Source organism: Marmota monax, unplaced genomic scaffold, assembly GCF_021218885.2.
Source record: "Marmota monax isolate L192 unplaced genomic scaffold, Marmota_monax_Labrador192_F-V1.1 WCK01_AAM20220418_F8-fsc00190, whole genome shotgun sequence".
Lineage (NCBI taxonomy): Eukaryota > Metazoa > Chordata > Mammalia > Rodentia > Sciuridae > Marmota > Marmota monax.
This window is the reverse complement of record NW_026693010.1, coordinates 373,119-398,290: the sequence shown is the minus strand read 5'-3', so window position 1 is coordinate 398,290 and position 25,172 is coordinate 373,119. Positions and strand designations below refer to the sequence as shown.

The 25,172-nt window shown below is 45.4% G+C and overlaps 1 protein-coding gene across 2 annotated transcripts in view; it reads right to left on the bottom strand.

The window, feature by feature from the left end:
• Dync1h1 (dynein cytoplasmic 1 heavy chain 1) overlaps nt 1–22,343 on the bottom strand; it is a 64,759-nt gene extending 42,416 nt beyond the window's left edge. For both annotated transcript variants that reach the window (XM_046453171.2, XM_046453172.2), the window contains exons 1-10: nt 22,017–22,343; nt 12,697–12,784; nt 9,523–9,696; nt 9,047–9,302; nt 8,529–8,715; nt 6,838–7,109; nt 6,513–6,740; nt 4,560–5,636; nt 3,674–3,853; nt 2,004–2,153 (exon numbers count right to left, since the gene is read on the bottom strand). In XM_046453171.2, the coding sequence (XP_046309127.1) occupies nt 2,004–2,153; nt 3,674–3,853; nt 4,560–5,636; nt 6,513–6,740; nt 6,838–7,109; nt 8,529–8,715; nt 9,047–9,302; nt 9,523–9,696; nt 12,697–12,784; nt 22,017–22,272 (2,868 nt within the window). In that variant the 5' untranslated portion in view covers nt 22,273–22,343. The remainder of the gene's footprint in view (nt 1–2,003; nt 2,154–3,673; nt 3,854–4,559; nt 5,637–6,512; nt 6,741–6,837; nt 7,110–8,528; nt 8,716–9,046; nt 9,303–9,522; nt 9,697–12,696; nt 12,785–22,016) is intronic.
• Between the last annotated feature and the right edge of the window lie 2,829 nt (nt 22,344–25,172).

Sequence of the window (25,172 nt, the reverse complement as noted above, 5' to 3'; positions counted from 1 at the left end):
TATGATGTACACCCTTGCCACTTATATCATAAGGTAAAGGCAAGTGGGGTGCAGTGGCGCACGCTTGTAATCCCAGCAACCTAGGAGGCTGGGGCAGGAGGATCGCAAGTTGAGGCCAGCCTCAACTACTCAGTGAGACCCTGTCTCAAAATAAAAAAAGGGATCAGTGGTAAAGCAACCCTGGGTTCAATCCCCAATACCAAAAACAAATGAATAATGCATGAGAACTGGGGCTGTAGCTCAGTGGTTCAGGCCCCCCACTCACACAGTCGAAGGCAGGCACTGCTCTATCTCCTCACGGTCCCTGGTGTCTGGGTATCGAATACACAGCCAATGCTTAATTGAGCACCCTGAGACTTGATGTCCCTGACCTCTGTTGATATGGCCACCTGAAGCCCAAGAAGCCAAGGCCCCGATGCAGGGAGAGTAGGTGGGTGCTGGCTGCCAGCCATACACGACAGGAACTCTGGTTTACCAAGCTGAACTAATCTGTGCCACCTGCCAGTGCTTTAAGCTCCTCTAGAATTCCAACTCAAACCAGGTAATTTTCCCACTTCAGATAATTTATTGGCTTAGACATACTCATTGTTCCTCTGTAACTGAGTACTTTAAACAGTATGCTCCAGGGCGCTGGGGCTGGGGCTCAGTGGCAGGGCGCTCCCCTAACATGTGCGGGGCCCTGGGTTTGATCCTCAGCACCACATAAAAATAGACAGATAAAGGTATTGTGTCCAACTACACCTGAAAAATAAAAAATAATACAAAAGTATGCTCCAGGCATAGAATACTTATAATACTAAAAAGCGAAAAAAATTCAGGCATTAAGGGTTTGGGAAAGGGAAGAAAAAGATAAAAAAGCCTCTTTGCTTCTCCCAGTTCAACATCTGCACCTGCGATTCTTCTGGGCTTACATTCTGTGAGCCCTTTTTATTGTCAACTGTAAACACAGAGTAAGTGCCTGGCTTATGAACTGCAGGGCGACCTCCCACAGTGGCAGACAAGGTCTGTGGGCACAGTTCTAACAACAGAACTGCACAAGTCTCTGGAAAGCTCACCAAGTGCTGGCTGACCACTCCTTCACACAAGCGGAACACAGACAGCTTGCAGACAGAGACTGCCGTCTGCAGGAGCAACCCCTGGGCTGCTGGTACTTCCACAAGACTTGGATTTAGACTTCTACTTGTGGGCAGAGTGTGTCCAGTTCATGAAATAATTTCTGAATAGTTCATGAATGCTTGGTAGGCAGAGTCCCCAGTGTGGATTCCTTTCTAAAATTTATGTATTTATTATTTTTAAAAATTTTACTTAGAGACAGGGTCTCACTGAGTTATTAGGGCCTCACTAGGTTGCTGAGGCTGGCTTTGCACTTGTGATCCTCCTTTGCCTCAGCCTCCTGAGCTGCAGGGATTATAGGTGTGCACTACCACACCCACCTTAAAGTTTATCTATTTTCTTATTACTTCCTTCTTTGAAATTATCTTAGGCTTATAAGTTGAGTAGTGTCACCAACTCTCATGTAAACACCCTTCACGAGGACAGAAACGCTGTGAACTATGGTACAGACTTCAGTCAGGTCCCCAGGACCTGATCCAAATGGCTACATGACACTTGTCACATCTCTCAATCACTTCCAACCTGTGACATTTGTCTAGTTTCTCCTTGATATTCAGGACTCTTCAGTCTGGGATTGCAGGACATTTTCTCATGGCTAGAATGAGACTGAGGACTCTGGGGAAAGGCCATAGAGGTGAAGTGCCCTCTGATCACACATCACAGGGCACGTGGTGTTAACTTAGGTCACCAGTTATGGTGCCATCAGGTTTCCCTGCTGTGGACTGACTTTTCCATAGCACCTCCACCTCTTTAGGTGCTGGGGTGGAGCCCAGGGCCCTGCGTGTGAGCAAGCGCTCTGCCACTGAGCCACACCCCCAGTCCCCATGGGTCCTTCCAAGGGGAGAACTATTTTGCTCACTTGCACATGGGATGCCACAAGAGGTACTCACTTTGATCTTGGGCTCTCCACCAGGCTTGTGACTGACTTGTGGAGCATCTGTATCCATGTCAACTTCTGCTTTATCTTCAGCCTGTCCAAGAAGGACCTGGGTCCAAGCTCTGAGGCCAGCTTGCAGACGAACGCCCAGTATTCTCTCAATCTACAGAGAAGTTAGTGTCAGAGAACAGTGCTTCTTCCGAGTCAGCTCACAGACACACACATCAGAAGGCGTCGGGGTCCAAGATGGAAAGTTCCTGCCTCCGACCCTCAGCCTCACTTATCAAGTTCCCAGCCTCACACAGCTCATCTCAGGTTCTGTGCTGCATCTCTGGACCAACTGAACTTCTATCCTCCCAACTCACAAGAGGCCTTGTGCCATGCTGCCGCAGTCCGGCTGCAGCAAAATAACCGGGGGGTGGGGGTGGTGCGGGGGTGGTGGTGACGAATAACTTGTGTACGTTGATACAGCAGGAGTGGGAGCCCTTTATTGTAGGACAGGAGCGGTATTTATACATTCCACACAGCTTATCTAATTAGCATAAACTAGATACATCAGTCAACCAATAAGACATCTCCACACTTAATGGCTCGCTGGTGTTACTTCACAAACCACTCCCTCTGGCATTTTGCCAGGCGCCATCCAGACTTGTTTACAGACTCTAACATTTGCTAGGTGCCATCCTGACTTGTTTACAGACTCTAACACCATGCAGCAGATTCAGTAAAGGTCTTAGTGATTACTTAACATGAAAGAAAATTCACAAACGTGTTCTCCTGGTAGCCTCAAAGACAAAACTGGGAAAACTATAATTTGGATATGAAACAATAATGACATCTTCTAGATTTAGAATTAGACAAACAAATTTCTTAAACAGACATCTGCAGGCCTTTGTTAATTCTGCCTTGGGTCACACAACCATCTGAGAGTGTGGTGAGGACTGTGGGCACTGTCAGATTGTGGGTTCAGTAACTCCCCTCCAACAGTGTCCCTCTGTGTGGATGAATACACTGCCAAGGACCTATCTATTTAAAGAGAGAAAGGAAAAAACACAGCCTGGAAACTGACCAAGTGCAACCTCTAACCTCTCCTACCAAATTCTCCTTCCTAAGACTCCACTGCTGGACTCTCCAATCCAGTACTGAGAGAAGCACAGCCCTTGCCCTAACCCCAGGGGTGAGCAGAGAACCTCTGCACCAGGAGCAAGAGGAGCTTTGTGCTAGGTGTTTCTTCCCAAGTTGATTGTGGCAGGGTAATCAGAGAAGGCTGCCTGAGGGCTGGGAAGGACAGGCCAGGGGCCAGGGGCATGGCTCACTGGTAGAGGCAGGGCTGAATACACTTGAGGCCCTGGGTTCAATCCCTAGAACTACCAAGAACCAAAAAAGTCAACCTAAATCATAAGAGCAGAAAGGAGACGGGCAGAAAGTGCCAAGTATCTAGCAAATAAAGAGACTTTCTCTTCCCTGACCACTGTTGCTGTCAGCTCAATGCTGACGTGGGTACTGGCCTGTAGAGGCGCAGTTGAGCTCTAGCATCAGTTAATCAAGACTCTGGGGGGAACTGGACTATCACTGGTCATTTCTAAGGAAAGCAGCTTTTTAGTGAGATGGACGAGCTTACTGAAAAGGGTCCACTCCCACCTCACCAACAGCGTGAAAAGCGCTCTCCCTGACCACCCTCACCTCCATATCAAGCTTGTTGACCCAGATGGGCAGATTGGAGTAGGAGTGCAGGTTTAAGTCGTCCACGGCTTTCTGGACTCTGCTCAAAATCTCTGAGAAGGTCTTATGATCATACATGCATGTTTCCAAGGAACGCACTTCCAGGTCTATTTTTTCTTCAATGATCAGCAGATCATCCACCTACAGGAAGACAATAACAATTAAAACGGATGTTTTAATTTTAATTTTTCTATTTTTCCTATTTTCTATTTTTTATTCACTTTTTCTATTCCTTTATTGTTGACACACTCTTCTCAGTTCATTAACAAAAGCTGTGGCTGAGTAGTTCTCAATAAAGAGCCAATCTTTGCTGTCAGGGTGAGGAGGACACTTATCCCAACGTGTTCCTAGAGGGAAAGGCCTGGGGTGCCATCAGGCCCTCTTATTCCTGCTCACAGGAAGGACAGCCTCTGGTTGCTAAGTCCAGGAGAAGGAAACCAACAGCCCCGCCTGCACCCCCAGGAGGAAGGTGGCTGCATACAGATGAGTGGTAGTGTGGTGTACTCACTGTGGCAGACTCCGGGCCAGGAGGCCTACAGCTGTCTGAGGGAGCTGGAGCCTGGGAAGGAGGTCTACCTAGTCTCGTTCTCCCTTGATCTCTCTCTTGGTTGACAGCATCCTCTGACCCTCTCCACCCCTCAGTTTCTAAGCTTAGGGTGTTACTTATCAGTCTCCCGAAAGCCCTATTCCCAACATAGAGCAGGGGGGACATCAGCTCTTCACCCTCTGAGCTCTGGTGGCCCCAGGCTGCATCTTCTGTGGGAGGATGCATGAACTGACTTAGCTAGGACACTAGGACACATCCTAGGGATTCACTGCTAGGACTCGAGCACTAAATTAGAGCCACCTTTTCCTGGAAGTTGAAGACAGTCTCTGCCAAGCGCTGCACGTAGGGATCAAGTTTGTAGGACTCCCACACCAGGGCAATGCCTTCTGCGATCAAAGCCTGCACCTCCTTCTTCAAGCCAGCCACCAGGAGCGAGATGGTGTTCCGTTCCTCCACCTTCTCGCAGGTGCGCTCGTAGGTCCGGACACTCTCGATCAGCGAGATGGCAAACGGGTAGAGCTGGTTTGCTTGATGAGCCTTGTTCACAATGGCCAGGGGAACCCGGAAGCCGAGCCACTTGAGGTTTCGGACTTCCTTTGAAAGTGTGATGATCTCAGGAAGGAAGTTCACTTTCAACTTGAGGACATTTCCTGTCCGGCCGCGAACGCGAGTACTTTCAATGGTAAAAATGCGGCCAGAGACGCCCAGGTTGCGCTGCTGCACCTTCCTCGCCCAGTCGTCGAAGATTTCCTGGGTGTTGAGCTTCATGCGGAAGCTGTCCCCGTCCTGCTTCAGCTTCTGGCCCTCCACGTGATTCTCCCAGCCCTTGCCAAGCACGTCCTCCACTCGCTTCATGTAGGCCGTGAGCTGTCTGTCAATCTGCTTAGCCCAGATGATGGACCCTGACACCGGGGGCAAATCACGGACATGACTCATCTTGCAGGCCTGGCTCTGGGGGTACTGGACCTTGAACTTGTCATGGAGAGACTCGATGTCATCTTTCACTCGCTGGATCAGCTGGGTCTGGTACTCACGAATGGCTCCACGGATATGAGGCCTGACAAACAGTGCGTTGAACCTGGAGAAGATCCTGAACATCTCGTTGGCATTCTTGGCTGTGCCCAGCTGGTCCCGGAGGCGAGCAGTGATTCGGGTCTCCACCCGGTCGATCCGCTCGTCGTACCTCTTCATCGCAGCCTCCCAGGCCTCGGTGCCCTCTTTGGAGACATCCAGCCCGTCCACTTCCTTGACGTTCTCGTAGGCCAGGTTGACTTCCTCGATGGCATTTGCATCTGCAGCGTCGAAGAGGACCTCTGCCACTTTCATATCCTGGGGCTCAGGAACCTCCCCTTGATTCTGTTGTGCAACTGCCGTGACCTAGAAGATTTGTAACAAAAATTTATCAAATGAAGAGTTTTATTTTGTTATACACATAAATTACTAGTCAGCAATATAGGTTTTTAAACTTTTAGTCATACATTTTGTAACAAGATCTCGACAAAGCCAAGTAAATATGACATATTTTAACTGAACAATAGAGGTTTTCTGAAAATATGATTGTTGGATTACATTTATAATGGAAGAAAAGAACAGGTGGAGATGACAGGTGACTCTTGAAGAGCCAAAAGAGGCATGTACCTAGAAATAAAAGGAACCATGGTTTTCTTTTAGTCAGTCTCAGGCACACACGATCACATCCACGTGTTAGAGGTGAGGAGTCTGAGATAAAGCAGTGCAGTGATGTGTTCAAGCCACACAGCTGACAAATGGTGAAGCAGGAACAAAACAGCCAGGCGTCTGGCTCTGGGGTCCATGCAAGGTAAAGGAGGGAGGGAGGGAGGGAGGGAGGGAGGGAGAACATAACAAATCTGGACTGAAATGCTTAATACATAATCCATCGCTCTTCAAGACAACAATAACATGAAGAAGATGGGCTCCAGGGAAAGAACCATTCAGTGCCAAGCAAAAAGCAGGATTTTTTTTTTTTTCATCAACAGGCATTTAGATGGCACATGAAGAGCTCTTTATTTATTTATTTATTTAGATGCCAGAGATTGAACCCTGGGACATTTAACCACTGAGCCACATCCCCAGGCCTTTTTAAAATTTTTTTTTTTTAATTTGAGACAGGGTCTCACCAAGTTGCAGAGGCTGGCCTTGAACTTGTGATCCTCCTGCCTTAGCCTCCCCAGCACTGGGATTACAGGCTCGCTCCACCGTGCCTGGCACAAATCTTTAGAATGCAAACCTCACCTGTGGCCTGAGGACTCTGACGATGACAGCTCTTAGTTGCTCGTGCTGGCGTCTAAATTTTCTCATTTGATCGAGGCGAGCTTGAAGCTTTCTGTGAGCAGGGTTAATACGCCACACCATCTTCAGATTTTCTTCCCTTTTTCTTTTGACAATGTCTCTCAACAACACCTGAAGCTTCTCATATTCATCATCCCAAGTTTGAAAAACTTCAAAGCAAGCTACCATAACCTAGGATAGGACATGAATCCAGGAAAAGAAGTTTATTATTAAAGCATGCTTTTACCTCATTGCTCCAAGATTGGTTTTCTAATATAGTAAAGCTTACTTTTTCGAATTCTTCATAAGCAACATGCATCAATTTTCTAGTGCCCAATACTTTGAGTAACTGAGAACTCAAGTCTCTTGAAATTGCTTCTACCAAACGCAGTGCCCTCTGAATGGGATATTTTGTGTTTCGGATCTTTCTCAAGTGGGTGAAAATGGCTACAAGCGCCTGCCGTATCTTGTCCAGCTCAGTGGCAGACAGTAAGTCATTCAGAGGGAAATCTTTCATTAGAGGATTGTAGTCATTCACTGTTTCCAAAGCTTGTTTTAGACCTAGATTGACAGATAAACAGTTAAAGGTCTTCATATAAAGTAATATTAAATAAAGGAAAACGTACCCTTACAAGGGAATGGTCTGATGTTGCCTGGGGTCCAGTGACACAGAAACCTCCTAACATCTGAGAAAGGAATGCTGTTAGCAGGGTAACCCTGGTATGGCCCTGGGTTTGCTTTTTTTTAAGAGTAAAATCAACTCATATGCACTCTAAACACTGTGGGCAGTTACCTTGTGGATTTTATTTGCATTCTATATCATCTGCATGTTCTACCAATTACAATTAAGTTTAGAGAAACTAAAGTTTTGTCATCCTTGAAAACACTAAGATTTCCTAAGGCTCAGGTGAGGGGAGCGTGTTACTGACTTCTCTTCCTGGCATAAGATTTAGAAAGAAATAAAAATTTCACATGTGTTAAAAAAAAAAAAAAATTGAAGTACACGTTTCAGCGGTAGTGACTGCCCAGACAATGTGTACAATGTGACTAACGTAACCAGAAGGTTTTACTTGGAATCTCCTCTAACATTTAAAATGTGGGTACCATACCTTTTACGGGGGGCTAGGGAGAGGAACATGAAAAGCAATCTTTTTTATTTTTTGGTTCTGGAGATTGAACTTGGGGGCACTTTACCACTGAGCTACTTTCCAGCCCTTTATATTTTTTATTTTAAGACATGGTCTTGCCTAAGTTGCCCAGGCTGGCCTTGAACTTGTGATCTTCCTGCTTCAGCCTCCCAAACGTCTGACACTATAGGCGTGTATCACTGCACCTGCTTGTGTTCATGACTTTGTCTAGTAAGTATCTGTGGGCATAGACTTGTAAAGAAATGCCTCTCAGTACCTGGTCATTCAAACATTTGTGTCCCCAGTATAATGCAAAATCACGCTGTTCCATACTCGGAAAGTGAAATTTACTTTGACTACTCAGAATAGGGAAGTAGACAGAGGGGAAGGCAGCAGGTAAAAAGAGGAAGAGAAAGCAGTACCAACGGCTCTTCTTCCACAGCCCCCTGGGCAAGGAACTTCTGCTCAGTTTAAACATTTTGCCATTATAAAAAGCACAACTGACTTTATACAAAAAAAAGTGCAACCCATATAAGAAGGCAAGCAGCTGAGAAGCAGGAGGGACACTCCAAGCTCACTGAACTAGTGCCTGGAGACTGCTTCATGTTCTCAAAAGCCCTGGAGGGAAGAAGGTATGTGGGAAAACCATTTTAATTCCTGGAACTGAGGGAAAGATGAGACAGGATGCAAGAGGGAAAACTGAAAAAGAGTACAGGGTTGAGGGTGTAGCTCAGTGGTAGAACTGGAGACTGGTATGAGTGAAGCCCTAGGTTCCATGCCCAGCACCTAAATGACCATATGAAAGACCTCACAAAACCAGACCAACAACTTATCAGATCATTGTGGTTTTCACCTGTGTCTGTGTCAAAACTGACAGTGGCGTGGAAACGCTTGCCGTGCTTCAGGATATCCAGAGTCAGGAGAACTTCTGGGCTCTCCCGCTTCTCCTGGATGCGGTACAGTGCACGCTCCAAGTTTAGCCAAAAACTGATTTCCTGTAAGGCTGTTCCTGATGCAGGATCTCGATCAAGTTTGGTCACCTTTTAAGACAATAACATTCAGGGGTACTCACTATTTAAACAGAGAAGGAAAAGTATCATTAATGAAACACATTACAACTTAATTTTTATACCTCAAAGTCAAAGGCATGAGCCTGCTCAAGATCAAAGCTATCTCAGGGTTAACATTAAACTGTTCAAACTGCATCTGACCACTCCACCCAGACCAGGGCTGACCCTGTACTGAGCATGCCCAGAGGCAGGAGGGACCCCACCACCAGCTGATCACTTACTGACAAAGCTCAGAAGAGTCCCCCATAGGTATTAAAGAGCAACACATTTTACACAATATGTCTCAATAACGGGTTCTTACTTTTTGAATTTCTCGGATCCACCGGTTAACTCCAGATTGTAACTGATTGAGAAAAGTTGGGTCTTCAACTTTATCTCCAAAATCTGTAACTTTGGGCTTTTCTCCACGTTCATAACACTGCTTTGCAACATTTGTAATAATTGGGTGGATTGGAAGGCTGATTTCTGGAATCTCAATGTTCTGCTGTAAGTGCAGGAGTCCCATTTCAAGTTCTGCAATCTTTTTCTCAACTGAAGGAGCCATTTTATCACCATCCCTATAAGACAGGAAACATTAAAAAAATTAGGGCATGACTTGTCTCCAGAGATCCTGCTATTTCAGGTCTGTCAGGTATTAATAATACCACATTTATTAATGAAAAGGAGCTATATCCTGTTGATTTCCCCTCCCAGGCCTGAGTTTCACATCATTTCCTACACTGCCATGTTTACACATGAAGTGGATGCGACACAGACCATAGAGGGAAATGGCTTTACCTGTCTGCTTTGCCAGACTCCCTGATATAGGACTTAAAAAACGGAGCCACGGCGTTGCTGATGAAGGAGTGTAGCGTCTCATATGGTGAGTCTTCACTGAGAGTGAGCACGCGCAACTGAGAAGACACCGGCTTGTCTGCGTCGATCACAGGGGTGCGTTTAATGAATGCCAGGCTGGAGAGAGTGAGCGAGGAGTCAGCACAAGAGTCTCATTCCTAATCTGTCTTAATAACTGCCGCCTTTGTGTGCATATAAATCAAAACAATTTGCTTGTTCAACTTAAAAATCATGTAAGATCATACTGAACTGCTGCTTTCTAAGAATGAAACGTACTGCCTATCCGCCTTTCTTTACCCACCCAGTGAGAACTAGTAGTTCAGGGTTGGGGTTAAGGGTGTTCTCATGAAACCAGGCGAAGGCTGTCTCACACAAGCTGGATTCTCAATCTTGGCCTACAGCCGACCTCCCCTGTCAGCTGTGCTACCAGCCCACACACTCTCAGGTCTGATCTCAAGCTCAGCTGTACTGCTTGCACACTGCACCAAGTCATGCATCAGCTTCAACAAGCAAACTGCCCACAAGCTGAAGGGGCAGCCCAGGCTCCCCTTCACCTGGCCCTGGGAGTCCTCTAGCTCCACCTCCACATGTGTGCTACACCCCAAGAGGACAAAAGCTAACCAGGCATCTGGTTCTTAAATCTCATGTGCTTTGTGTCTTTGCTTAAGAAACCTAAACTCGTCTGCTGAATGTCTCACATGTTTCTTGTCTTTGCTTAAGAAATCTATACTCGTCTGCTGAAAGTCAAGGTAACTCTCAACTCAATTCTGGCATGACCTCCTCCATGGGCTTCCCCTAATCAGGAGCCAACTCCAATCTCCATGTTTCCATGATGTTTTGCCAAGTATTATAATTAGCTGAGCATCTGCTAACCTCCCTCCCAAAGACCATGAGCTTCCTGGAAACAGGATCTGGGTTTATTTCTTTGTATACCACACCATACCTGCTGCTATACCTTCCATTCCAAAGCACTCATGGTTAATTGAAAAGGTCTTGTAAACCTCTTCAGTGCCTTGGCCAGTACGTTATAGATAATACTTCACATTACTCTAAAAGACCAATGAGTTACTTTTATGGCACATTAGGAAGAAACAAAGTCACAACAGTATTCCTGCCCAAAATGTATACTCTGAATCTAATCATGAGGAAGCAGCAGACAAATCCAGTTATGGGAGTCTGTAACTCTTAAAAAAAAAGAAGCAAAAAAAAGTCAATTTATGAAGGCACAGAAAATCAATGGCAAAGTGTTATCTAGACTGGATTCTGATTGGGAGAATTATTAAAAGGGGCATTATTAAACTTGTCCTATAATTAGAGAACAATACTGTGTTTCCCGAATTTGATAAGGCTACGTGCTTGTTCTTAAAAAATACACCCTGTCCAGGTGTGGTGGTGCATGCCTATAATCCCTGCAACTCTGGAGGCTGAGAAAGGACTACAAATTTCACACCAGCCTGGGCAACTTAGCAAGATCGTGCCCCCAAATCAAAAATAAAAAGGAATGGGGCTGTAGCTTAGTGCAGAACACCCTGGGTTTAATCCCTATCACTACCAAAACAAAGGTCACATTCTATCTATTATCCATGCAACTCTTCTGTAATCTTGAAATTAATTTTAAAAAATTTAAAAAGCTTTAGGGCTGGGGTTGTGGCTCAGTGTAGAGCACTTGCCTAGCACTTGTGAGGCACAGGGTTCAATCCTCAGCACCACATAAAAATAAATGAATAAAATAAAGGTTCATCAATGTCTAAAAAATATTAAAAAAAACCCAAAACTTTAGACAGCCAATGCAAAATAAATTAATATTTACATATTTAAATTTGAATCTGTTTATTAAAGTACAAATTAGAGCAATCTTTCTTGAAGGTGGGAAATCTGGTAATATGGATTAAAAACAATAACGTTACTTTGCATCTGAATTAATAATGCTACCTTTAGGAATCTATCCCCGAAAGAATCAGAGCTGAACATAAAAATGTTTACTAGTTATTTATAATAATGAAAAAATCAGATATAATCTGAGAATATTAGTAGATGTGTAAAGTATATTTTAGCTCAAACGTTAAGATGAATATCGTGAGGTGCAGTGGCGTACACCTATAATCCCAGCAGTTTGGGAAGCTGAGGCAGGAGGATTGTGAGTTCAAAGCCAGCCTCACCAACTTAGCAAGGCCCTAAGCAACTCAAGTGAGACCCTGTCTCTAAATAAAATACAAAACAGGGCTGGGGATGTGGCTCAGTGATCTAGTACCCGACTTCAATCCCTGATACAGAAAACAAAACAAAACATGGGGGGGGCTGGGGATGTGGCTCAGTGGTTGAGTGCCCCTGAGTTCAATCTCTGGTATTAAAAATAAATTAAAAAAAAAAAAAGAAAAAAAGCTGGGGCTGTAGCTCAGTGGTAGAGTGCTTGCCCAGCATATGTAAGGCACTGGGTTCAATCCTCAGCACCACAAAAATAAACAAATAAAATAAAGGTATATGGTCCATCTACAACTACAAAAATAAAAAAAACAAACAAACATAATTATCATGATACTGCAATTAAAAAATATCTTAAAATTTACATTGACTTGGAAATCCCCATAATTTGATGACATGAAACCAAAGATAAGATACTGACATCAAAAACAGAAGGTTGGGGATGTGGCTCAAGCAGTAGCGCGCTCGCCTGGCATGCACAGGGCTCTAGGTTGGATCCTTAGCACCACATAAAAATAAAATAAAGATGTTGTGTCCACCGAAAACTAAAAGAAACAACAACAACAACAACAAAAAAAAACAGAAGTCTTTTTTTTTTCTTTTATTTTTTGGTACTGGGGATTTAACTCAGGAGTGTTTAACCACTGAGCCACATCCCCAATCCTTTTTATAAATTTTTTATTTAAAGACAGGGTCTCACAAAGTTGCTTAGGGCCTAAGTTGCTGAGGCTGGCTTTGAATTCCTGCCTCAGCCTCTATAGTTGCTGGGATTACAGGCATGAGCCACTGTGCTTGGCTTAAAGAATAGAAGTCTTAAAGTTTTCTTAATAATGATTGTCTGAGTTGATGGACATTTACATTAATTTACAATTATAAATCTATAATCTGAAGTAATGGTATATTTGTCCTACTTACCTATTGGACTTGACTCCATAATGAATGTCTATGTTGATGTTGTAGGAAATAAATTCTTTTTCTTCTTCTCCTTCATCACCAACATCCTCTACAAATCATAAAAACATTATAGCAAATTCACGTCATTTCAATTTCTTACCAACTGCTTAGGGAGTTTTTACTGCAGCCCACCCCTAACCTGACATTTAAATCCTTGAAGACTTGGTGCCACCTATTTTCCCCTCCCACCCATTTTCTGAGTCCTGACTCAGTCCCTGACCTGCCATGTCACATGGAGGTAAGTAGTTACCTTCTCTGCTTATGCCAGGTGGTACTGGCCTGCCTGGGTGGCTGGAAGGATTGGCAGCAGGTGCCGGTGAAGCAACCGGGCAGGAGGGGCTGCCTGAGGGCAGTACGGCTGCACTCAACTTCTGCCAAGTTTTCACTATCCCTGCCCAGGAGCCCCGAATGCTGTGCTCCAAATATAGAAGGCCCTCTCCACCTCCATCCCTGAGTATATTCTGCTATGTTGTTTACCCAGCACTCACTATGTGACAGGCACTTACACACATCATACACTGTACCCTAGTGGGTGGCATGACTGTTGTTATTCCTGTTTTCCAGGAATGAAGTCCAGTTAAATGGTCCACAGACCCTAGGCTGGAAAGCACCAAAGTGAGCATTCAGAGGTCTGTCATTCCAAAGTGCAGGCCCTTCACCCTGTCAAGAAACCCTCCAGGGGCTTGCAAGGGATTCACCTAGCCCTCCCCTCCACTGCACAAGCAGGAGTCACTTTACAAAGCTTTCTGAAATCAACAGTAAAAGCAGCCCCAAGATGCATGTAAATCAACTTTCTAAATAACTCAAAATCGAAATCAATAAGACAATTGTAAGAAGACAATCCAAACTTTTGCATCACAAGATACCTAAACATTCTAGTTATCTTTTCATGACACACTGTATGAAATCAGTGTTAGCAAAAATCACAATCTAGGAATTTTTTTGTTTCTGCTTTTGCAGGAATTGAACTCAGGGCCTTGCGCATGCCAGGCAAGTACTCAACCCCTGAGTTACATCCTTAGCCCAATATACAGCTCTATCTTTCAAGAAGACAATTCTTTGAAAGTATTGTTTTGGTATAATTTTATGAAAGGGAGGAAGGAGTAGGTGGCAGAACATTCCAGCATGTCAAGTACTGTTTTTTAATGACCACTGTCTTTTTTTCCCTGACTTTTTAAAAATATAACTTTATTTTATTTATTTATTTTTATGTGGTGCTGAGGATCAAACCCAGGGCCTTGCACGTGCAAGGCGAGTGCTCTACCACTGAGGCATAACCCCAGCCCCATGACCACTGTTTTTTTGGTGAGTTCAGACAGAGTGCCACAGAGGCCTTGAGCACAATTTGAGATACAAGGTGGTAGGATGCTGCCCGCCCAGCCCAGATACTGCTCGCCCACAGAAGAATCTTTGCATATCATCACGTCATCACCAAGTCTCACTGTTGGCATCTTGCCTCTCAGCTACAGAAAATGAAGTCTGGGAGAAACTTACTGTGGACAGGTATTTGAGAAGTGTCTCTTGTAGGTAAAGAACTTTGGTCCCTGGCTGTGCTGTGACCCACAGCACTTGCAATGTGGACTAGGAATACCAGACCTGACCACATGCCACTCAGAGCTACTGAGGCACAGGTGCCCATTCCATCCAGATCATGAGGGTGGAGGAGACTGCAGCCACCAAGTGCCACCAGCCAGGTCAAGCTTGCCCTATTAAGTCCTGCTGTAACCAGTGCAAGCCAAGAGGTCCAACATGCCCTCTAAGTGCCCTCCCACCCTGCGTCTACCCCCCCAAAATTCCTGTAGATCACCAAAACATTTTTAATTAAAAAAAATATATATAAACCACGGTTTCAAAAACCCTACACACATCAGTTTTTCTAACCATTCAAATGTGGCTGTACTACAAGAGAAATCATGAGGCCTGAGACCAGTCACACATGAGGACTGCCTTCAGTAAGACACAGCAGGTGACAAAGAACACAGAGAAACCCCAAACCAAATAGCCGTCCAGGGATGGGGTACGAAATATGTTCTTCCTCAGTTGTCTGAACTTTTCAGGATATTCTTCTATGATTTATATAAAAAAAGGATTATTAAAATAACACTCAAGCAACATTCAATGGCACAACTAAAAAAATGATGCCAGTTTTCAATCCTTTCTCCCCCTCAGGGAGAGGCGCATCATCTACACAACAAGAAAAGATGCACCCTGGCCAGAGCTACAGTGCTGCTGGCACATTAGAGTCTGGGACGAGGCCCCATCCCCTGCGACAGCGAGTCAGGCAGCCTGGCAGATGCCAGCTGGGCACAGGAAGACTGCAATGCAGCAGAGTGCTGCCGTGTCTCCGGAAGGCACACCCAGTGACATCATCCTCCGACTACAACAAGGCAAACAGATGTTCCCTACTGCTTCCTTACACTGACTTCTGATGATGACACCTAATGGAAGTCATTATGAACCTGTCAGAGAACACACTGTGGACTAGTGGTTTTATGCATAGCCCTATTAAATACAGATGAAATGAATACATCTGAATCCTACTTATAGAATTTATTATGACATTGTTTGGTAAATTGCTATAATGTGTCCTTTTTGCCTCTCTGTAAATTATTAAATCATCCAAGTAATAAAAATGTGACATTTTACTTTTGTAGAAACATTTAAAAAATTGTTCATTGTTAATTCCTAATAACAAAAAAGGGTCAATGCTATTAGAAACTTATATACACAAATGCAATCTGCATGTTTCATCAGGTAATATGAGTTTCAGCAAAGCCTGAATCAGGTTCCTGATGCCGGATACAGTTTATGTTAACTCACACTGTACTGCCATGGGATAGTTACAGAATCAAAGTAGCACAGCAGCTCAGGAAGAGGATGCCCACAAGCTCCTCTGCTGCAAGCTGTGCTGCTGCACACCACGAAGTCCTACAGATATTCTGGTTACCTTCTGAAAGATTACTGATTTCCTAGAGATATTTGAAGTGACATTTAGCACTCATTTGTGTATACTTCTATTGAAAGACTAGTTTACTGTATTTTGAACACCCAGTGATTTACATCATTACATTGTCTTGCTTAATGAAATATAAAAAAGGTAACAGTTCAGTTACCTTAAGAATCATACTCTCTCCTGAGTAGAGAAGCATATTTTCACAAAGTATAGTACAGACACAGTCAGAAAAGGGATAAAGAGAAAACTCCTGGTAAAGAATAGGCAAGCCAGGCACGATGGCACTTGCCTGTAATCCCAGTGACTCAGGAGGCTGATACAGGGGGAATCACAAGTTTGAGGCCAACCTCAGCAACTTGGTGAGGTCCTAAGCAATGTAGCGAGATCCTGTCTCATGATAAAAAATTAAAAAGGGCTAGGGATATAGCTCAGTGGTTAAATGCCCCCGGTTCAATCCTGAGGGACTGGGGGGGGGGGGACGACAAACAAACACAGGTGAGGTGCCCTTACTCTTCTCCTAACTGTCCCCCAGTCACAGAGCAAGTTCTTCTCTGTCCAGCAAAAGAGGTCATTCATTTCTTCTGGTCCCTGGTGCTCTGGTCGATCACCATCCACACCCGTCCTCCTCTTGATTTCCTCATGACTTTAGTTTTCCTGCTACTATTAGGGTGCTTTCTGTCACCTCCATGCCCTCCATTGGGTCCTCCTGAGAAGACATGACTGCCACAACCTTGTTCTCTGGCACAAGGCTAAGAACCTGGTGAGAGAGTCTTTTTTTCTTTCCCCCAACTTGAAAACTTCCATCAAAACATCCCCAGACAGGTGTGAAGGGAGAATTAAACCCCATATGTGTGATGTAAGAGGGCTTCACTTCATATTTCCAGAAAGGAAGAAGAATAAGGAATTAAAAAACTAAGTTACTAATATTTAAGAAACTTAAGACTTGGTGTTTTTAATTTAATACCAATTTCAAAAGAAGTAATTGATATAAAATAGACTAAAATGAATATTTCCATATTAATAGCTATCAAGGAACTGCACAGAGATTAGTTTTCAGAACACTCCTTCAAACATCATTCTCCCTGATGGGTCTTAAAATTCGAGGGTTTCTTTGGTTTCCTCCTTTAGGAAAGACAAGGACTAGACTCATTTCCTTGCTGTTCCCAGCCTGATGCCCTGAGGTGCTGATAACCAATTCCCAGCCATCTTTACTTTGTAAAAAGAAACGATTGCTGTTTTCCCTTTGCTGCGCATAAATTTCATTTACTATGCTACACGATACATTCAATTTTCCCTTGCTGCAGATTGCTTTGTTTTCTAAGGGTGAGGAGCACAGGGTAGGAACAGCCCAAGCCAAGGGACTCCTGCCCAGTGCTACAAGACATTACTGTTTTATAGAAAACATTTCCTATTAATTTATTCATTGCAGCACTAACCATCTGAGGGCCAAGCTAAGGCCAGAAGCAAACACATGCTGTGATCTACCATTAGAAAATCTGGTATCTGGCCAGGCACAGTGGCACACGGAGACTGAGACAGGGGGATTGCAAGTTCAAAGCCAGCCTCAGCAAAAGCAAGGTGCTAAGCAACTCAGTGCGACCCTGTCTCTAAATAAAATACAAAACAGAGCTAGGGATGTGGCTCAGTGGTCGAGTGCCCCTGAGTTCAATCTCCACCACCCCCCCCAACATAAAAAAAATCTAATATCTGTAACCTGGAACTTTTTGAACACTGACATGAACCTCACAAAGCTTCAGATCTTGGAGAATTTAATATTTCAGATCAGTGATGCAAAAATCCAAAACCTGAAACAATTCTGGTCCCTAGCATTTTGGATAGAGGACAGTCCACTTAAACTGTATTTTTTAGTCATTAGTTTGCTAAATTTCTTCATTCTTTGTGAAAATTAAATCCTCAGAAAAATAATTCTTTAAAAAACCCACAAAATCTGGGCTGGGGTTGTGGCTTAGTGGTAGAGCGCTCACCTAGCTTGTGTAGGGACCCTAGGTTTGATCCTCAGCACCTATAACTAAAAAATAAATATCTAGAATAAATAAATAAATAAAACGAATATTTAGAATAAATAAATAAACCTACAACTAAAAAAATAAATATTAAACCCAAAAAACCATTTCCTATAAGGCTTCCTGCACTCTACGAATTGGATATTATAAAATGCTCTAGTTTCCGTTACCATTCCAGTCCCTAGCCATCTCTGTGATAACAAAGAGGAGGCAAAACCCCCAAATTACCTCTCAGAAGAAACTATGATTACAAGCTTAAAATAAGCAAGCATGAAAGGCAGCCTCAATTTTCTGTCATAAAGGCAAAGTTCTACATCTAAGATACTTGAGTGAAACACACACACACCACAGGCACCCGAGCCTGGTCTGACTGCTGGCAGGCTGCAGAGTGCAGGAAAACATACCAGACACCACCCAGCCTCCTAGACAAACCCAACGAAAAACGCATGTCAAGTAAAAAGTGGTTCAAAACAGCACTAATGATGAGAAATGTCTAAGTGTGAATACCTATTTGGTCTCAATTTTACAAGTATACTATGGAGAAAATAATTTTCTGCAGACTAAGAATTACAGACAGACTTTCCTTTTTCAAATGAGAAGCTGTAACTTTCTGACTCTCTAATTTTTTTAAAAGAATTTAACTTTGATTTGTTTTTATGTGGTGCTGAGAATCAAACCCAGTGCCTCACCAGGGCTAGGCAAGTGCTGTACCTCTGAGCCACAACCCCAGCCCCTGACTCTCCAATTTTTCACAAGTAAAATAAGCTGCTAAACTCACAACTTTCATTTCTATATTTTGAAGAAGGCTGAATTTTACAAAAGCTCACAGCTAGCCAGGGTAGCTTAAAATTTTTATACACACACACACATGTACATATACATACATATGTATGTATTTGGCTTCATATAAAAATGCTTCTATATTCAATACAAATGTTGGAAACTTTTTCCAAAAAAAATAGGGGAATAAAATAGAAAAAGCAATTTCCCATTAATGAAATATATTATGCTACTTTATGGTGGTTGGTGGTTTTCCATTTAAATAATTCTGATTTGTTTTCCCTATTAATGCAAGCCTACCCTTTCATTATAATCAACTATTGGATGCACATATTTGATTAACCGTACAAATGTCAAAATTAACTCATACAAACTACCCCAAAAAAGCCCTGCTAGCAAGAGTGCTGGTTCTGTACTCATCTAACTGTCCTTGTGTAAGAGCTGGGGTATAGCTTAGCGATAGAATGTGTACTTACAATGTCCAGGGCCCCCGAGTTTAATCTCTAGCACCAAAACAAACAACAACAAAAAAATAAACTCTCCTTATGTGGCCCAGATGGATGCTAATAAGACCAATGTGGCTTTATAGCATAAACTTGGATTAATTTAAAAATCTTTCCTTAGATTTTTGTAAGTGAAAAAGAAACTAAAGACAGGTTGAATTGACAGAAATACCTCAGGGAGTTTTAAAAACACAGGACTGAGGCAGCATTTCCATTTTAGACAGTCTCATTCCTGACTCGACTTTAAAAAGTGCAAGTCATTATGGAGCCAAGATTTGGATGACTGGATGTTCTTTGCTGAACGGAAGAAAAGCACACAATTCAAATATGCCCCCCACACCTGCAATAATTTTAGCAAAGTTTAATTCTAAGATGTTTGAAAAAAAGAACTACTGATGATCTTTCTAGAAGCAAAGAGCAAAAACTTGCAATTTTTTTTTTCATAAAAACAAATCATGACCCAAGGTTAAAAAAAAAAAAAAAAGAAATCACTGATTTTAAAACATAAAGAGTGCAATAAAAATATGATAAAGAATTAGCTATGGTCAAACTACTCAAAATATAATAATTTTAAAAACTAAGATTTAGGGCTGGGGATGTGGCTCAAGCGGTAACACGTTCACCTGGCATGCATGGGGCGCTGGGATCGATCCTCAGCACCACATAAAAATAAAATAAAGATGTTGTGTCCACCAAAAACTGAAAAATTAAAAAAAAAAAACCCACTAAGATTTATTTGAAAAATGACCAGAAAGACATGGGCCAAAATGCAGTCAGTGGTTCTATTGGGGTAGAAGAATTCGGGTGATTTTTATCTCATGTATATGAGAGAAACATGGTTTTTGTCAAGAGTGGATGAGTTTTCTTTTCTTTGTGATGCTGGACATGAAACCCAGGGCTTCATGCATGCTAGGCAAGTGCTCTGACACTGAGTGCTTGATTTTTTTTAACACATGATTTACATACAGGAATACATTACCCCAAACATGACAACATTAATGCTTTAAACATGCTCAAACAGCTTATTTGCTTTGAACATTCTATAGGGATATAAGAAAACTATTCTTTCATACCCTCAGAACCTCTGGCCCAAAAGAAGGCTGCAGAGAAGCATCTCTGAATAAGAACAGCCTCTGAAAGAAACAAACTATCACAAAGGATCAAGCTTGTGAGGCACAGAGGGCAGGTAGCCTGGGTTCTCTATGGCCAGCAACCCACAGCTTTTTGAAATTTCAAGAAACTTGCTGGCAAACATTTTCAGACAATCTCCAGTCTCTGGGTGCTAACCTTGAAACTGACTTGGATATCATCCCTGGGATCCCAGATGCAGATGGATGGTGCCACACCCATTCATGAGCTTGTCTCATATGCTCTCCATCTACTACAAAGTGTTTTTTTAAAGAATCAACAAAAAGGGGCTGGAGGTGGTGTCTCAGTGGTAGAGCGCTTGCCTAGCACTGGGGTCGATTCTCAGCACTGTATACAGATAAATAAAATAAAGTTCATCAACAACTAATGAAATATATTTTTTTTAAAAATCAACAAGTAGGCCAAGCAGGCATGGCGGCCCACGCCTGTAATCGAAGTTGCTCTGGAGACTGAGGCAGGAAGACTGCAAACTCAAGATCAACCTCAGCAACTTAGCCAGGCCCTAAACAACTTGATGAGACTTTTGTCTCAAAATAAAAAGGGCTGAGGATGTGGCTCAGTAGTTAAATGCTCCTGGGTTCAATCCCTGATACAAAAAAAAAAAAAAAAAGAAACCCGTAGGCAATTTCCAGACTCCAGGTAGGTGTGCTTTTTGAGAAGACTGCAGGAATATGCAAACTTTTTGCCTCCTCTCCCAATCTCTTTCTTTTAACCTGTAAATCAGACTTAAATATTACAGGCTTATCATTAGAATCATGTAAGCACTGCATAAATTGTAGGCATAATTAGTGAAGCGATGGACTGGAAACTGATATAATGAGTCCAGGCTAAGGACAAGAATTAGGTGCTGACCTTGGGCCAGTCATGTAACTGGAGATTCGGTTTTCTCACGCGTAAATGGAGAGATATACCCATTCAGCACCCAGTGAGCATCCGCCCTCCAGCAGAGATGCTCCGCAGGCACCCTGCTGGTACTGTCATCCTGTGAGCCTCGGCCTCTGGGTCCTGCAGGGCGGGCCCCAAATGCCTTCTTGCCTAGGCTACCTCTGACCCACCACGACCTCCTTCCTCAACCACAATCCAGCTGCCACGGCCCCCAGGTTTGCTCCTGGGTCTGCTCCCTCCCGAAGTCGCCTAGGCCTGGTCGCGAATCGAAACTGAAAAGCTCATGTGACGTTGGAAGCAAGGATGCGGCCTCCGCTCGCACTCGGCCCAGGGAGACGCTGTCTCCACCCAACTCGGCCATCTTGAGAGGCCCGAGCACACAAAGCGACCCCATTGTTTGAGTGACGGCAAGACAGGGGCACCCTGATCCCTTCCCTTAACCAGGACGCGGGCACCCCGCGGGGCTCCAGCCCGGGCAAGGCGTGTAGCAGTGCCGGCCTCTGCGGGGCGTCTGGGGCGTGGGGGGGGCTCGTCCCTCCGGGGCGCGGGGGGGGGGGCATCTGGGGCATGGGGGACTCCTCCCATCCCCAGTGGTGTCCGGAATATGGGGGGCTCCTCCCTCCCGGGGGCATCTGGGGCGTGGAGGGCTCCTCCATCCCCTGTGGTATCCGGAAGGTGGGGGGCTCCTCCCATCCCGCGGGGCATCCGGGGAGTGGGGGGCTCGTCCCTCCCGGGGGCGTTTGGAGCTCCTCACATCCCCAGAGGTGTCTGGAATGTGGGGGGCTCCCATCCCACGGGGCATCTGAGGAGTGGGGGGCTCGTCCCTCCAGGGGGGAGTCTGGGGCGTGAGGGACTCCTCCCATCCCCAGTGGGGTCCGGAATGTGGGGGGTTCGTCCCATCCTGAGTGGTGTCAGCGGGCGTGGGGGGCTTGTCCCTCCCACGGGCCGCCCCTGCCCTACGCTGGGCCCTTGCGCCGGGCCCCGCACCTTTGAGGGTGGAGCGCTCCACCAAGACCGTGTGGACCTGCGGGTCCGACAGGAACTTGCGCATCTGCTCCAGGGCACTCTTCTCCTCCAGCGCCGCCTCGAGCGCGGCGGGCGCCTCGCCGCCATCCTCCAGCAGCAGCGGCACCAGCTTGCGCAGGTGCTTCTGCAGCACCGACACGTCGGCCACGTTCTGCACGGCCGACACCTCCAGGCCGGCCGAGCCGTCCTCGCCACCGCCGCCCCCGGGCTCCGACATGGCGCCGCGCTCGGGACCCGCAAGCAGCGCTGAGAAGGTGTCCGCGACCCCGCGAGAGACAGGAGCGAACGAGAGAGAGAGAGAGAGAGAGAGAGAGAGAGAGAGAGAGAGAAACGGGCGCCGGAAGTCGCACCGTCCGCTAGCCCACGGCCGACTGGGGTGAGCGGCGCCAGCTCCGCCCTTTAGGCAGCTGCCGCCCGCCGGCCCCGCCCGCCGGCCGCAGTCTCCGCAGCCACCGGCGCCCGCTCGCGGCTGGCTTCACGACGCCGCGCATGCGCTGGGTGCCTGTCGCCGCCGCGCGGCCTTCTGGAACTTGTAGTCCCGGCGCTGGGCGGGGCCCGAGTCTCCTCAGTGTCAGTCCTGCTGATGCGGACCTGGCTTGGCCTCCGGGGTGAAAGCGGCGTGCTGCGGAACCGCGTCTGCCTTGTTCACTGCTGTGGACGGTGGACGCAGCGAATAGCACACATCCCAAGAACGCCACAAATAGCTAACGAATGATGTGTGGATGAGAACCCAGATTTAACAGGCGCTCAGCTTGTGCCGGGTTTTGTTCCAAGCTCCTAGCGAGTGAAGGAATGAGTGCACATTAAGTACCGCAATGTAGGCCTGGTCCATGTCGCCCTATATATGCTTACGTACCTTATGTATACGGAGGTACATGAGAGTTTTTTCAGAGGGGGAGGGGTGGGGGGCCGTGCTGGTGGTCGCACTGCTTGGTAGAAGGGGACATTCCGGTGGAGTAACGGGCCTCTACCAGGACGGAGAGGCCTGAAGGCTGTGGCTGGGGCATTTACTGCAGGGCAGTGTGAAATTAAGCCAGGAATGACACGTGGACACAGACTCTGAAGGGACCTGGCTCCCAAAGACTAAATCAGGCCTCCCCCCAGGCAAGGATGCTGCGAGGGGCGCCGCCTATATGAGGATATGTGCTTATAGTAGTGATGCCCGGTAGCAGCCCTGAACTGGCACTGCCCTTCCGTGGGCTTCGGCATTTGGGACAGTAGAAAGCAAGGGCTGGGATGCTTGCTGGCTAAGGTTCCCCTTGTTCTATCCCACCCCAACCTCCCCTACACCACGACCACGTAAGGGCCAGAATCCAGGCGGCCCTCATTTGTGGTTTAGAGATGGCAGTTCCTTCTAAGGAGGTAGTAATTGGCCTTAGAAAGTTCAAACTCATAACTTGCTTTTTCAGTTGAACAGAGGGAAGGAAGCCAAAGGCATTTTTTATATCAAAGTACAGAGTCAGAGAGCTGAATCCTGATTGGTGAACTGATGGTGGTATGATTCTATTGTCCCAAATCATCTTTGGAAAACTGCAAAACCTACAATATGCTTATTCCTTGCACAATTACCTGGTGCCAGGCCCCAGAGACTGCTGGAACACAGAGGCTAATCAGATGGTTCTTATCTTTAAGGAGTTTATGAAATACATAACAGATTGGTATCCCATCATCCTGCCCTTCATCAACCCACCCTTGTATGATATGCCCACACAGTTCTAGATATCTTTTAGGAGGAAAAAATAGAACAACAGCAACAAGTTTGTGTTATGGTCATAATAGTAATGAATGACAACAACACACGACCAATAGCTGTTACTGAGTGCTCATTCCATGCTAGGCACTGTGCTAAGAGTTTCCTTTTATATGTCCTTTAGGGCTAGGAACTGGGATGAAGAGGCAGGTCACCATCTGAGACACAGAAATCCGCAGAGACCTGGAAGATAAAGAGACTGCATACTGGCTGCACCGTGAGTCAGCACCAGCATGGGAGACACTCAGGCATCCAAGGGACTCAAGCATCTGCAACCTGGCTCTGAGCCAAGGATACAGATAACGGGCTCTAAATTCCCAGTCCTGCACGATGGGCTCAAAACTAAAATCATTTATTATTTCTAAGAGGATGAAAATTTAAAAAAACTGAGTAATCCATCTACAAGGATTTATAAATGAACCAAATGTCCTTGCTGTGTTTGTTGTATTTAATATGTAAAAAGAAGAAGGTCAGTTGTGATTAGGGGCTTTCTACACAGAGTGCTGACATTCCATGTGCATTATGCCAGAGGCTGGCCAGACTGCACCGGTGCTGAGGGTGAGAGAAAGCTCTCATGGGGCCCCTTCTGCCTCCTGCCATAGGCCTGATCACACCCTGAGCTGATCCAAGGTGGGGGATCTACCCACCTGCTTCTCCCATGCATTTCTGTGTTTTAATATCTCTGCTTTCGCCTGTCAATGGTAGAACCTACTCTCAATTGTTAGGAAGTGATGGAGAGAGGTCTTTCTAAGTCAGTGTAGGATGATAGTAGCTGCTTGTATTTATCAGAAATTGGTGATGTGTGGTCTGCACAGATGAGAGCATACCCACATCCTACTCTCTTTAAAATATTATGTGGGTACCAGGCATGGTGGCACAGGCCTGTAATCCCAGTGACTTGGGAGGCTGAGGAAGGATTGCAAGATCACTCAGCAATTTAATGAAGCCCTAAGCAGCTAAGCAAGACCCTGTCTCAAAATAAAAATTAAAAAGGACTGGAGATGTGGCTCAGTGGTAACGTACCCCTGCATTCAATCACTACTACTACTACTACTACTACTAATGGCTTCTCAAGTTCTGGCTGGTGGCAGCCTCATCCCCATTCTTGCCTCACCTAACCTGTAGACAGACCAGAACCCTTTGGTGGAACTCCCCTGAACCACATCTTCAGGCTCCTTGATGGAAATCCCCTCCTCTCCCTCATAATTCCACATTGAACCCTCATTCATTCCATGGGCTAATTCAACCCCAGTTCTGGGAGCAGAGAGGTCCTCTAAGCTCAGAATTATCAGCACCAGCTGGGTGTGGCCCAGAGTGGGCACTTGGTTACTGGGTGTGAAACCAGCGTCTTACCCCAGGGCCCCAGG